This window comes from Pogona vitticeps, chromosome 3 (assembly GCF_051106095.1).
Source record: "Pogona vitticeps strain Pit_001003342236 chromosome 3, PviZW2.1, whole genome shotgun sequence".
Lineage (NCBI taxonomy): Eukaryota > Metazoa > Chordata > Lepidosauria > Squamata > Agamidae > Pogona > Pogona vitticeps.
In genome coordinates, this window is record NC_135785.1 from 86,848,070 (window position 1) to 86,863,149 (window position 15,080).

The window sequence follows — 15,080 nt, forward strand, 5'->3', positions numbered from 1 at the left end:
CTACTTGCATTTTTGCATTCTTTCGAACCACTAGGTTGGCGGGAGCTGGGACAAGCGACAGGAGCTCACTCCGTTGCATGGATTTGATCTTACTACTGCTGGTCTTCCGACCATGCAGCACATATGCTTCTGCGGTTTAACCCGCAGCGTCCCCACGTCCCACCATCCCCCAGTAGCTCCCCCAAATCTGCTCATGGGTGATGGATGGGAGGTTAACCGATGAGAATCGTGGTGGCTTACGGGAAGAGTGGAAACTGCTGGAATCCATTAGTCCACCGGCAGAAATCTCCCACTGGATCCTGCCCGGTAGGCTTACTCCAGAGTATACATTTCTAGGCTTTTGTTTCTTCCTCGCCACCCCAGGAACGACCCTTTCTACTGAGACAGAGGAAAGAGTAACGTGGGTGTTCAATGTCACGTGACAGGGATGATGGCCCTCTCTGGTAGACAGGCGAGACCAAGGTTTGGAAAGGAGGAACCGGCCCCCGCCAGTGTCGGAACCGAAAGGACGACCAGAGCGGTTTGTGGATCGCGTGGCTAGCGCCGATTAGAGTTGCCCCTCTTTGAACTCCCGGCCGAACCAAACTTCGCTAAAGATCTCGGCTCGCAGCTAAGAACAATTAGCGGCTCCTCACGCCTCCAAGCGAAGCTGCCGGGCAGAGGGATCTCCTTATCGACCTGAGCTAATCAAGCTCCACGGTTTGAGAGGACTTGAAGGGTGACAATGGTTCTTGTTCAAGGCAGCTTGCGCTCTTTTGATCTTAACCCGCCGCTTCAATGATGACAATTAAAAAAAAAAAATCTTGGTCAGGAAAAAAAAAAGAGTCATGGGGGAGTGAGAGGAGCCGGCAAGAGGCCAGGTCAATCGTGCCTTTAATTTTTTTTTTCTCCTTTTCTTTTCAAATTCCACAGAGCAACTCAGGCCCTCTCTAATCAGCAATTAACAAATGCCAGTCTATCGCCTGTTCTCCTCCTCGCCATTAAATCGCCGATCAAAGAGCAATTAGAAGCCTCTGCTCCCACTGGCCTGGCTCTTTTGATGTGGAAATCGAGCCCCGTTGTGAATCTGTTCCCCCGGCTGAAGGTAAGGGTGGAACAAATAAATAAATAAAATAAAAAATAAAGGGGGGGGGGGGAGAGAGGCTAGCTGTCAAAACGCCAGAGCAACCTAGCAGTGGCCCATTCGCGGGGCCGTTTCATCGTTCGGTTCTGCTAACCAACAGCACAGCCTCACAAAGCGAACCGGAAGGCGGGGGCGGGCGGGCCCCTTCTCGATCCCCTTTACTGAAGCTGCGAGCGGCAAGCCGTTTATGCCAGAAGGCGCAAAAAAGGCATTGCCGCCTCTGACCTTAGGGCCACCCCAGTGTAAAACACACACACACACACACACACACACACACACACACACACACACACACACACACACACACACACACTCGGACGTGGCGCATCTCGGTTCATCGAGAGCTTTAATTTCTTGCTTTTCTAACCCTGTTGCGTTATTTGCAGTCACTTTTTGCTGACAAATATTATCTGGAAAAGACAATGCCGGGAAAGGTTGGAGGCATCAGGAAAAGAGGAAGACCACACGCGAGATGGACTGGCTCCCTAAAGGAAACCACAGGCTTCAGTTTGCAAGAGCTGAGCAGGGCTGTTGTGAAGCGGACATTTGGGGGATTTCTCTTTCATAGGGTTGACCTCACACGTAACAACACACTGTTGACCGAGAAGAAAACTTGTCCCTTCACCCAACTCTTTTAAAGATATTCTGATTGTAAACCAAGGCACACTTAGTAGGAAATAGTAATCCCCTCTTGGGCCCCATTGAATTGTCTGTAGAAAATATACCCATAGGCTAGGACTACGAGGAAGGGATGGGCGATTCCTAGAGAATCAGAAGCGCCGCTCGTCTCCATTTTAATTGGAGGTCAACCACAGTGTGTTGGCTAGTAGTTACTCCCAAGTCGGCCCAAGATCACGGTGTGAGGTGGAAGTTAAATGGGGGTGGAGCAGATTGTAGTACTTTACATACGGCGAGAGTTGAGGTCCTAGGAGTGTTTACTCCGATATAACTCCCATCGGCATCGATGGGACTTATGTCGAGTGTGTGTGTGTGGGGGCTCTTATCCTCCCCCCCATGAAGCATCGATTTGTTATTACGGTGCACAGGTAACCGCGCTGTGGCGGCGTGGGTCGCAGTCTGCGCCCGGATTAGGCAACCAGACGCACCTACATCACCCCACCCCCGGAAAAATTCCTGCGGAGACTTTTTCATTCCAAGACACGTACGTCGGAGCATAGCTTAAAGAAGCTGGGTGGGGGGGGGAGAGAGAGAGAAAAGAAGTTGCTGTCAGGGTGGAATCGCGCGTGTGCGCGTTTAAATCAAAGCGGACTCCGCTGAGCCCGGCGATTCCTTCCTTCCTTCCTTCCTTCCTTCCTTCCTTGAGGCGGAAAGAGTGAGGAAAAAAATCCCTTGCCGTCTAATGAGCAAAGGGCTTTGCGGGGGGGGGGGGGGAAGCCGCTGAAGCCTTCCTCCCGGTTTGAGGAGCCCTCCGTAATCCCATTTCTCGCCCCCGGGGCGTGTCCTGGGCCCCCCCTTCCCACGAGGGGCGGGAACACCCAGGGACCCCGGGGACATAAAGGCAGAGCGAAGGGCGGCCGCCAAGGGACTGGGACGCTTAACCGAGGGGATACATTCCGTGCAGGATTAAAGGACCCGCTGCCGTCGAGGACTAGGGCGGCTCGCTGCCTACGTCGCGGAGGGAAATTCGAACCCGCGGCCCGCCGTTCAGCGCCACAAGATGCTCGTGGGGTGCGCCAAGGGATTTTGCCGCGTCGTCGCACTGCTAGCGGCCGCCTCTTGTTGGGCCGAGGCAGCGGCGCCCGCGCCGGCGAGCCCGGCTTTCCACACCAACCTGAACGCCGTCCACTCCAACGCCATCAAGATCCCGCTGCCCGACAGCTCCGTGGCGTCGGTGAGCGCGTCGCCCGGCGGCAAGCACCCGGCCGGCGAGCCGCACCAGGTAGGGAGGGGGCCGGCTGGTGGGCCGGGAAAGGGTCCCGAGGCGGGGGACGGGGGGGGTCTATGGGGCGGGGGCCTTCTGGTCTCTCGGGCGGCGGCGGCAACAGCAGTGGCGGCCACTCCTCACCTGCCTTTTTCGCTTCTTCCGTTCCCCCCCCCCCCGCCCAAAGCAGTTTTCGACGTGCTCCGGCGACGAGGACTGCAACATCGAAGAGTTTTGCCCCAACTCGGCCCGCGGGGGCGTCCACGGCACCCCCGCCTGCTTGGCCTGCCGGAGACGCCGCAAGCGCTGCTTCCGCGACGCCATGTGCTGCCCGGGCAATTACTGCTATAACGGTGAGTCTTCCTTGCTGCGCGCGGGTCTCGCACCCAGGACCGAAGGGCCACCTCGGCTGAGCAGAAGAGCGCCCGGGACGCTCCGGTGCTGTCAGATGGCAACTTGCCTCTGCTAGTTAGACCTATCGATAGCTTTGGGATAGAAGTCATGGTCCCCCCCCACCCCCCCCGTTCTGCTGTCCTGTATCCTCTCCGGGGGAGGTGAAGTCCCCACACACACATACTTCGGGGCTGGGGAAGTTTTCTGCGCCGCTGCCTCTTTTTGTTTCACGTGCTCCTGCTAAGGAAGGTTCAAGGGAGCCCTGGCAGGAACTGAGAAAGAAAAGCAGGCTGCAGTCCTAAAGGGAGATTCTCGGGAGCCAGAATAAAGCAAAGTCTGCCTGGCCACCTGCTCTTATCATCTGGATACCCCTTTACCTGCCCTCTTTCTCTCTGTAGCAAAGTCAGGAGTGAAGGGGAGGTTGTGTCTCTTTAGAAAGGTGCCCTATGCTGCTTCGGGAATGATAGAAATAGGTGATGGTGTCGTGTTTAAGGAACTGGCAGCCAGTCTGTTGTGTCTTGCTAGCGCCCAAGGGTGGTGGCTGTCTAGGATTTTAGGAGAGGTCTTGGCCTGATCCTCTTAATTGGACACAGGGGACAGTAGAATTTGGGAGCTTCTGTCTTTCCATTCAAGGGTTTCTCACTGTAGTTGGATCAAGAATGGATCTTGGTTTCAAATTCAGCTTTTGAAAGAAATCTGGGAGTCTTTAAGTCATCTTCTCTACCCTGGCTTTCTCTTTATGGGTGTCGGCTTGAGTTGTAGGTGGCGAGCATTCAGGTGGAAGAATGCAGAATTAGGAGAAGCCTCAAAACATTCTCAAGTGACTTTTAACAGTGTCACAAATAAAAAAAAAAGTCCAGACAAGAGGCACAAACCTTTGATAGAATACAGGTTTGCAGTAAATACAGGCTGTAAATCAACAGAGCTTGGAAAGTGTTATCTTTAAGTGTTATCTTGGCATATTGTTAAAATATGTTCATGTGTGTTTGTTGTGTCTCTTCCCCCCCCCCCCCCCAAAAAAATAGGAATGTGTGTACCTCTGGAACATGATCATTTTTATCTTGGAGAGATTGAAGAGAACATTATGGAGAATTTTGATCATGGTGCCACAGACTTCCACCCTAAAAGGACAACATCTTCCTCTCGGCTGCACCATTTGAAAGGTAACAGGAAACAGCTGTGTTTTTAAAAATGGGGTAGGGAGACGTTTTTTGTGGTTCAGTTGTTGAGAGCTGAAAAAGCATGGTAGGTCTCAACTGGTGCAGATGCCTGTGGAGCAGCTAGCCTTAGATTATGCAGGAAGGGCTTATGAAGCAATAATGGTATCAGTTTCACTGCCGATGGTTAAGTCATGCTTAAGAGTTCATTTAGCTGTATGTTAGCTCCTTGGAAATATTCCCATATTTCTGCTACAGTATTTGGACACCCAAGCAGTTGGTGGGTGTGCCTTTCCAACAAGGTTGTGTTTGTAATGAGTGGTGTGCTCATGCCACCTACTCTTGAGTAGCACCATGCATTGCTTGTTCAATTCAATACGACATACCTTTTCCCTATACGCAACGTTTAGCCTCTTCGCGAAGGCACTCCAAGCATTTGACACAACAAGTCCTGCGCGTTACAGATGGCTGTCACTTGGCTTTGTGTTACCCTGTCCAGGACTTGTGGGTCCTACCAGTCTTTCGCATGAATCAAGCACTCTTATTTACAGATTCTGTGTATTCTTCTAGAATGTGGTAGTAAAGATGAGGCTGTTTCTCAGGAGAAATGTTCTGAAAAACCATTGGCTGAGTCTTCCTTTCTTACACTGTCACTCAAGGGGAAAAAAGGAATAGGACTGGGGATAAGGAAATGCGTAATCTCTCTTTTCTTCTTTCCTAAGGGCAAGAAGGTGCTGTGTGCCTCCGCTCCTCAGACTGCGCTGAAGGGCTGTGCTGTGCCCGTCACTTCTGGTCAAAGATCTGCAAACCTGTTCTCAAGGAAGGCCAGGTGTGCACGAAACACCGCAAGAAAGGTGCTCATGGCTTAGAGATCTTCCAGCGATGTAACTGTGGGGATGGATTGACTTGTCGCCTTCAGAAAGATCACACAAACAACAACTCATCCAGGTTACATACCTGCCAGAGACATTAGCTGCTGAAGCCTTTTGCAAAACCTGATGAACTTGAGAGACTGTAATGAGGTGTGGGACATTTTATATGCAAATTCACCTCCAAGGACTGACCCATTGCAGAGTTTACACCAAAGTACTCCAGCAACCTCCCGTCTCTGTAACTGGAGTATGAGGCATGTTTCTTTAGGGAACTATTTTTTTTTTCAAATGACTAATTGCAGTAAATTACTGTGTCTGTAAATTCTCGGGTGTGGCACTTAATTGTACACGATACAGGATTTTAATTTTTCCTGGAGTGCTGCATGATCTTAGTCTATTGTGACATGTTGTACACACTGGTTTTATTACCTTTTTGAAATCAAAATAAAATTCCTTTTTGAATATACTTGATACCTGATAGTTCTTCCAATTGTTGGGATAACTGGAACCATAATGTATGCTACCAGTAAAACAGTATTGATTCTCATGTTACCTCATGAGCATGTAAGTAGGAACATGGGAATTGCAAATACGCAGAGTTATATTTGCATGCTAGGAAAATTCTAACTAAAGCTCATTACACTTTTTAGTTTTGATTATAACAGCAGGGAGGAGTACTAGAACTCCTAAGTGTGCCAGGATAATATACTGTAGTAAAATCTGACAAAAACGGGTGAGCAGGTTTAAAGGCATCTCTGCCACAGGTGTTACACCTGACAACAGCAATTCCCAGCCTGTCCTACACTTTTGTAGGATTGTGCAAATATTCCATAAATTTCCAAGACTAAGGAAGAATATTTCTTAATAGAAGCCCCTCTTTATTCATAGTAGAAACTTTACAATTAAGGCTGTCTTTTAAAACTTAAGTCAGTTCAAGAATCACTATCAAGTCTGGTAAAGCAAGAGGAATCATGAGACAGTAGAAGTGAACATTTTCGAACATTTAGACTGAAGCATCATTTCGAGTATAGGAGCACTGGAAGTTGCGGCTTGACTCATAATCACTCTTATCTGTGTCAATTGTGGTTTAGAGCCTATAGACACATTTAAACACTCCTCATAGCTTTATGTTCCACCGGGGCTGTAATTTGAGGCTCTTACAGGATGCTATCACACATGTTTAGAGTTTTAGAGAACTTAAGGGTGCCTTATAAATGGGGGCTCTCGTTACGTCCTGCTATTATAAGTAACTTATAAGGTGTGTACATTGGGTCACAGATTTACTATTTTGGAGATCAGGTTTTTAAAGGGCTAGCCTACTGTAACAAAATTGCCTTATATGTTCTTAAAAATGAACCAACAACCTGTTATGCCATAATAGAATTTAGAAGTGTATTATGGTGCAAATCTTTTTCTGTTTTTCTTTAAGGTGAGAAGACCTCTTGTTAACTTGGAAAAATATAGCAGCTGTAGAAGTACAGCTTCTTCTGAGGCCTTCAGGGATCCTGTGCTTTGTTATAATTTTGAATTCTTAACCTCTCTTCTGCTGTTGTGTTACCGAGACAGAATATAGTTTAACCAGCTAATTTGTCCCCAGCATGGTGTAGCAGATAAGAGTGATGGGCTGGGAATCAAGAGACCTGGGGTTGAGTCCCCATTCAACCATGGTGATTTACTGAGGGGTGTGTGCGCCAGTGATAAATAATAATCATCTGCCGTCAAGTCAATTCTGACTTATGCTGACCCTTTCCAACGTTTCCTAGGTAGAGAGTACTCAGTACTGTAGGGATTTTCCATTCCCAAGGCCACATAAGCTGGCTCCGCTCACATGAGGCCCAGAGGGGAATTGAACTCCCAACCTCTGACTCCACAGCTAGATACCTAAACCACTGAGCTATCCAGCCAACTGGCAGTGATAAAACTGCTCCTTAAATACATCTTGTACCTTGAAAACTCTATTAGGATTGCTATAAGATTGCTTTCTGCGCCAAGCCCAGCTATCAGGTTCCCTCCTCACCCCCTTTTTTTTTCTTTCCCCTCCTCTTCTTCCCGCTCCTCTTTTCCTCCATCCACTCTGGTATTAGTCAGTGCCATCTGTTTTTTTTAAGAATTATTGCTACCGTGTTTCCCCGAAAATAAGACATGGTCTTATATTAATTCTTGCTCCAAAAAAACCTTGCATTAGAGCTTATTTTCAGGGGATGTTTTATTATTTTCCATATACGACAATTTATTCAAATACAGTCATGTCATCTTCTGGTTGCTGCACAAGGGTGGAGGGTGGGCTTTCACTTAACTAGGGCTTACTTTTGGGGTAGGGCTTATATTATGAAAAATCATACTAGGGCTTATTTTTAGGTTAGGTCTTAATTTGAGAGAAACAGGGTGCTGCTTTTAATATTTCTATTTTTATTTTTGTTTTCTATTTTACAAGTTGTAACACACCCAGAGTAGTGCTGTGACGCTAATGGGAGTGGGATACTAATTGAATGAATGAATATAATAAGTGTAAGTTGGATGCAGCTTGACAGCACTTAACATAAAAAACCTCTTTTATTTTTTATTGAAAGTAATTGTGATGGAGTTTGATGTGGAGGTAGGTAGCACCTTCCAGTTTATCACTGAACTTTGCCTTTGTAAAATCTCTAAACCTAGCAAAAAGTATTTCAATGGGGATCTTACTACCTCCTTCCAGATGGATTCCACCTTTCTTGTCCCTCACTCTTTCCCGGGCACTTCTTATGCTGATGACTCAGCTGAGTGACACTTGGGCTGGAAGGATGTGCTTTTGACAGCATGTTAAAGGTGAAGACAGCTGCTCAGGGTCTTTGTTTCTATAGCCCTGACTGTGACAAACCCAGACCTACTGGGATCTATCACACAGTTACTAAGCTGCCACCAACCATTCCCTATAATAAGTCACACAGACCAGGGATGGATTTTTAAACAATAAACGAATAAGGTTTATTTTAAATACAAACAGGGTAAATAAAACAATCGGGTGAATAAAATAAAGTAACGTGGCTTATTCTCACACACACAAGCATACAGTTTGGTTCACCTAGAACCTTTAACTTAAAGCACAGACCCTGAACCCATCAGTTCTGGCTAACCCACAGACACCTGAACTTATCAGGTTGGTACTCTGACACACAGTAGTACCCTGTCAGACACCCAGACTCCCACAACAGCTTCTTCTTCCCCAGCTGCTGCTTCGTCCCAACCCAGTGTCTCACAGTCTGTCTCAGCATCTCACTTCACCACACAGGCATCACATATTTATACAGTACAGCCCCTCCTCCTGATGTCCCGCCTTCCACTCCCCATAGGATGGAACTTTCCCTCCAAACCCATGACAGACAGGTAACATCAGTGCTGTTATGTAACACCTCCCCTCTTTATAAGTTGTTTTGTAGGGGGAAAGCTAAAAGTGCTTTTCACCAAAAAAACAACCTGCATAAAATACACAACAACATTTATACATACCATATAATACTTACATATACTTACACTCCAAGTTAACCATAGCAAATATGCATTTAAACATTTTACCATATACAGTACATCAATTTACCTTTATTAATACCAACCAAATTCAAAACCAGGTACATTTTAACTTTTTGTTTTCATTATATACATATAGTCCATGTTCTTTCGCCGTCTTCAGTCTTCAGGTCTTCTTGATAAGGCGTCAGCAACACAGTTCACTGACCCTCTGACCACCTTCACTTCAAAGTCATAGTCCTGTAAGTTCAAAGCCCACCTCATAAGTTTGCTATTGTGGGTTTTCATTGTCTTTAACCATTGTAATGGTGAATGGTCAGTACACAGAACAAAATGTCTTCCCCAGATGTAAGGCTTGGCCTTCTGGATCGCGTAGACTATGGCCAAACACTCCTTCTCCACGGTTGCCAAATGTCTCTCACCTTTTTGAAGTTTCCTACTCAGGTAGGACACTGGATGCTGGTCACCATTCTCATCCTCCTGGCACAGAACTGCTCCTACCCCGCTGTTAGACGCGTCGGTGTAGATGATAAACTCCCGGTCGAAGTCTGGAGCACGCAGGACAGGATAGTTGATTAACGCCTTCTTCAACCTCTGGAACGCCGCCTCACAGTCGCTGGTCCACGGGATGCGGTCATCAGCCTTCTTCCTCGTCAGATCGGTCAGCGGAGCCGCAATCTCGCTAAACCTTGGGATGAACTTTCTGTAGTAGCCCACCAACCCAAGAAATGATTTGACTTTTTTCTTGGTGTTGGGTCTGGGCCAATCACGAACAGCTTCTATTTTGTCCTCCAGGGGTTTTATCATTCCTCCCCCTACCTTGTGACCCAAGTATTTTCTTTCTGGGATACCCAGCTGCAGTTTGCTCTCTCTGCAGAGCCTAGGCCAAAGCACTTCCTCCCCTGGGTTAAAGCGCCTCTCCCTGCCTTCCTGGTCATCCCAAGCTTTCTTTCTGACCTTTTGAGCTGGCAGGGTCTCTGCTGCTAGCTCTAGGTTTCTCCTTAGGTCATTCATCAAGGTGTCTATGTAAGTCACAACGTCTTGTGGGTCACCCTGGGCGATCTGCCCCCAACCCTGCTCGATCAAATCAAGGGGCCCCTTCACCCCTTTCCCAAATAAAAGTTCAAATGGACTGAACCCGGTACTGGCTTGTGGCACTGATCGATAAGCAACCAAAAGGGATTGCAGCTTCTGGTCCCAATTGTTTGGATTCTCTGCCAAGAAAGCCCTAATCATGCGCATTAGAGTCCCATTGAACTTCTCAGTTACCCCATCACTTTCAGGATGATAGGCAGTGGCTTCCCTGAGCTTAATTCCACAGATTTGCCATAAGCGTTTCATGAGCTTTGACGTGAACGATGTGCCCAAATCTGTGATTATCTCTGAGGCAAATCCCATCCTGGACATGTACCCCACCAAAGCATCGGCCACTGTGTTAGTTTCGATGTTTGTCAAGGGTATGGCTTCAGGATACCTTGTGGCATGGTCCACAATTGTTAGAATGAACCTATTCCCCCTCTTTGTGGCCTTGGGCAAAGGTCCCACAATATCCACCCCTATGCCTTTGAACGGAGTGTCAATCACAGGCAAAGGGCACAGCTTTGCTTTGGTCCTGTCGCGGTTATTCCCCTGCCTTTGACACACATCACATTGTTTACAGAACTCCCTGATCTGCTTCCCTATGTCAGGCCAGTAGAAATTCTGTGTGATTCTCTGCTGTGTTTTGTTCACTCCTAAGTGTGCAGCAAACATGTCAGAGTGACCCCTTTGTAAGATCATGGGGCGATACTTTTCAGGTACCACTAGCTGACTCCTGATCCCATCTCCCCCTTTTGAGATATTCCTCAGGGTTTCTCTATATAAAATCCCCTTTTTCTCCAGAAATCTCACTGGGGTCTCAGGTGTTAGCTGGGCGTCAGTCACCTGTTCAAAACACTTTTGGAGAGTGGCGTCTGCCTTTTGCTCCTGTCCAAATCTGCTGTCTGTGGTTAAGGTTTCCACCACAGCTTCTGAACTTCCCCCACCTGCTTCCGTCTCTGGCTCATCATTACCCCCCTGAACTGTCCCTGTGGTGGCTTGTGAGCGTGTAATCACTAGCACCCGTTTCACATGTTCAGCCAGGTCATTTCCCACGAGCACGGCTGCTGGCAGAGTCGATGAAATCGCTATCCGCCAATCTCCCCTCCAGCCTTGAAAGTTGACAGGTACCTCTGCTACTGGCAGAGAGATTATCTGCCCCTCAATCCCTGCCACCTTCATGCTCTCATTTGGGATTATAAACTCCCTAGGAATAATATCTGGATGGCACAGGGTTACCTGGGAACAAGTGTCCCGCAGCCCCCTATACTGACGGTCAAGTATTCCTACGTCCACCCCGGCTGTCTCAAACAACTGAGAATCTGTTTTTACCAGCAAGCAGCGCTTTACCTCCCCAAGAGGACCATTTTCCTCAGCCTGATCAGCATAGGTAGCTGTTCCAGACTGAGTAGTCATGGCAACAGGCTCCCTCTGTGACAATGAGCTTTGCTCTTTCTGGACACAGAACACAGCTTTTGGCTTGGTCCCACTAGAATTCTGAGGCACCATTCCTTTTAGCTGCTTTAATTTCTCACACTCTGAGATCAGATGACCCTTTCCCTGACAGAAATAGCATTTTCTAGTGTATTTGGATTCTCTCTCCTCTTGTTTCGGTTTTCCCTCCAAATTCTGAGGGCTTGGTTTCATGCCTGAGGGCTTCCCTTCACCATGGGCCCCTCCCCCTTGCTGGCTTTTCCCTGGTCCCTGAGAGTACTTGCTGTAGGTTTCTTTGGGTTTACCTACAGATTTCCCCTCACCCAAGGGCTTTCTTATTTGGGAGATAAAATCTGCGATTTCTGCGGCTGCTGCCACAGATTTCGGTTTCCTTTCCCTCACCTGGAATTTCAATTCCCCCTGCAGAACTGAATAGAACTGTTCCAGGGCTATCAAGTCTTTAAGCTGTTCATAGGTCTCTGTCCCCTCCTGCGATAGCCATTTCTCAAGCAGCCTCACCAATTGGGCCCCCACTTGGGTAAAAGTCTGTTCTGGCTTCTTGGTAAGGGACCTGAATCTTTGTCTCAGCTGCTCTGCATTTATCCCATGTCTTGCAAACACCAGTTTTTTGAACTCTGCAAAATCTTTCATCAGTTCCTCAGGCATCTCGGCATAAACTTCAGCAAGGCTACCACTGATTAAAGATCGCATGATGGTCATCTTCTCAGTTTCCCTCACTGAGAAGTCCACAAACGCTCTTTCCACTAAGGAAAAGAACACCTCAGGACAATCTCCCTTGTGGTACACAGGGAATTTCTTCAGGTCAGCCTTAGACAATTGGCCTCCCTCAGAATCCTTATTGTTATTATTGTTCTGGTTCATCATTTCCAGTTTTCTTAATTCAAACGCCATTCTTTCTTTTTCCAGAGCAATTTTCTCTCTCTCTAATCTTTCTTCTTTTTCCAATTGCCTCATCCTCAGTTCATGCTGTTGGGCTATGAGCAATTTTCTGAGTTCTGGGTCCTGCTCTCCTGTGCTGTCACCTTGCACTGAGCCAAATTCATCCTCAGAACCTTGGTCAATCTGGGGGTCTTTCACTTCACTCATGTCTGCTACTTGGCTTCGAGTCAAGGGCATAATCCCCCCTCAGAACAGGCTGCTTTAAAAAGTCAAGCCTCAGAATAAAACGACCACTTTTTTTCCTTCTTGCCTCAGAACCAGCTCTCCTAGAGATTGCTGCTGTTCTTCAGCACTAAATTTGCAACAGTATCGAGTCAGAGCCTACCCCCCTCTGCTGGGCCTCTCAGCTGGCAAGCTAGCTCACTGTTGCTACGCAGATTTTCCTCAGCTTTTTCCCGCCAAAACTAGGCTGCCTCAGAGCACCTTAATCTAAGTCTCCCCAGTTGGCACGTTCTTCTACTAGTGCACCTCCCCGTGAGGTACACCTAGAAGATTACCTACGCGCCTCAGACTGTCCCTGACTAGACCCCCCTTGCTCTGGGCACACTTGCCAAGGCTTTGCTGGACCGCTGGACAACTGGACCAGTCGTATCCCACACGCTGGACACCAATCAATGTGACAAACCCAGACCTACTGGGATCTATCACACAGTTACTAAGCTGCCACCAACCATTCCCTATAATAAGTCACACAGACCAGGGATGGATTTTTAAACAATAAACGAATAAGGTTTATTTTAAATACAAACAGGGTAAATAAAACAATCGGGTGAATAAAATAAAGTAACGTGGCTTATTCTCACACACACAAGCATACAGTTTGGTTCACCTAGAACCTTTAACTTAAAGCACAGACCCTGAACCCATCAGTTCTGGCTAACCCACAGACACCTGAACTTATCAGGTTGGTACTCTGACACACAGTAGTACCCTGTCAGACACCCAGACTCCCACAACAGCTTCTTCTTCCCCAGCTGCTGCTTCGTCCCAACCCAGTGTCTCACAGTCTGTCTCAGCATCTCACTTCACCACACAGGCATCACATATTTATACAGTACAGCCCCTCCTCCTGATGTCCCGCCTTCCACTCCCCATAGGATGGAACTTTCCCTCCAAACCCATGACAGACAGGTAACATCAGTGCTGTTATGTAACACTGACATTCTTTTCCAGAGAAGCCCTGCTGCTGCTTCATTTGCAGGCTCCTCCAGTGAATCCAGTTTCATTTCATTCGAATGGCTTTGCTGCACAAGCATTTGTCAGGGTGAAATCAAAGGGCAGGAAATGTGATTGTTAGGACACCGCCTTGAAGTGGAAGGGTTCCTCTGCCCCCCCTCCCTTTGCAGGCCTTTATCTGTCTTGGGAAGATGCCATTCCTCTCCCAGTGATCTGTGGCTGGAGTGCCAGGAAGACACAACAGAAGAGAGGAAGCAGGAAACCACTTGCTACAGAAGGAAGCAAACAGATCATTTCAAGGGTGGTGACTGTCAGCTCCTTCCAGGCAGAAAAGCTATTAAGTGATCCCTTTTCTAACCACATCCTCTTTTCGCCTGTTGCCAGGACTGAAGCCTGCAGATCAGATTCACCTGTACATCCTTGAGCTTCTTAAGTAAGAGCATGATGCTTGCTCGAACAGAAACTTAAGAACACAGCTTCGGGATGACTTGTATGCAAAAAAATAAAATAAAAATAAATAGCCTTTGTTCATAATACCTAAATGCAGTGGAGGAAGCTAAAATAGGTTTCTATGATTTTATTATTTTTTAGCTAAATGTGATTTTTATCCATTTTTATTCGTTTAAGTTTATAAGCTACCTTAGGATACCCATTGTGGTATAGTGTATGGAGCAATGGGCTAAGATTCAGGGGTTCAAATCCCTGCTCAGCCACTGAAGCTCAATGGGGTGTGAAACTGGTGAGGCCACTCTTTAAATATCTCAGTTTGGAAGCCCTGTTAGGGTCACTGTAAGTCAGGAATGGGGACTTGAGTTGTGAGACTCGCTGTCAAGTTGGATTTAAAACACACTGGTGACTCAACATAGACTCAACTTGGTCCCCTCCCCCATGACTTGGATTCAACTTGTGACTTAGAATCCAATCTCCTCTCTTTTTTTCTGGGGAAAATAGCTTATTTTGAATAGGGACTCAGACATGGGGCTTCAGGCTCGGGACTCGGTACCAAAGATTTGGATTCAGAGTTGGAACTTGGACCCAAAGACTTGCCAACATCCCTGTTATATGTTGGTTCTGACTTGACAGCACATCACACACACACAAGCCACCCTGAACGCTAATTATTACTGGAAAACTGGCATGGAAATGGAAAGAAAAATAAGTAGCAGGAGGAACAAATGAACAAACGTTCAGTTATCCATGTTTCATAACAGCTAGTAGGAAAATGCTGCAGGTATATGTGGGGGTGTGATGATTTTATCCCACAGATGTCTTTGGTTGCAGCATGATAGCATCTGGATAAAAGTCTAATGTTCTTCTCCCTTTCAGACTTTCAGGCTGTTCATCTTCAGAACTTGTGTTGAGTTATAACGAAGTACAGAATTCACTGAATACGCACCATTGTGTGTAGCATCTATGTGGGAGAATGAAGAAGGCTTTGGTCCTCTTCTGATCCTACACACAGCTTGGTAACACCAGCTGAGAGATTCTAATCTAGGAGATCC

General features: G+C 47.2%; 1 protein-coding gene across 2 annotated transcripts; it reads left to right on the top strand.

Moving 5' to 3' along the window:
• The first annotated feature begins 840 nt into the window (after nt 1-840).
• Nucleotides 841-5,893, top strand: DKK1 (dickkopf Wnt signaling pathway inhibitor 1). Of its 2 annotated transcripts, none has more exons than XM_078391348.1 (5): nt 841-1,084; nt 1,510-3,023; nt 3,193-3,358; nt 4,424-4,561; nt 5,278-5,893. In XM_078391348.1, the coding sequence occupies exons 2-5, from the start codon at nt 2,802-2,804 to the stop codon at nt 5,526-5,528; spliced, it is 777 nt and encodes a 258-aa protein (XP_078247474.1). In that variant the 5' UTR covers nt 841-1,084; nt 1,510-2,801; the 3' UTR covers nt 5,529-5,893. The 2 variants fall into 2 exon arrangements, with proteins under 2 accessions (XP_078247474.1, XP_078247475.1); XM_078391349.1 differs by having other exon boundaries at nt 844-1,084; nt 3,196-3,358.
• The last annotated feature ends 9,187 nt before the right edge of the window (nt 5,894-15,080 follow it).

Excerpts from the sequence above, each read along its gene's own strand:
- DKK1 (XM_078391348.1), top strand. The coding sequence starts at position 2,802 with ATGCTCGTGGGGTGCGCCAAGGGATTTTGCCGCGTCGTCGCACTGCTA. Across the intron at positions 3,359-4,423 it reads GGGCAATTACTGCTATAACG|GAATGTGTGTACCTCTGGAA; the intron begins GTGAGTCTTCCT and ends CCAAAAAAATAG. Across the intron at positions 4,562-5,277 it reads TCGGCTGCACCATTTGAAAG|GGCAAGAAGGTGCTGTGTGC; the intron begins GTAACAGGAAAC and ends TTCTTTCCTAAG.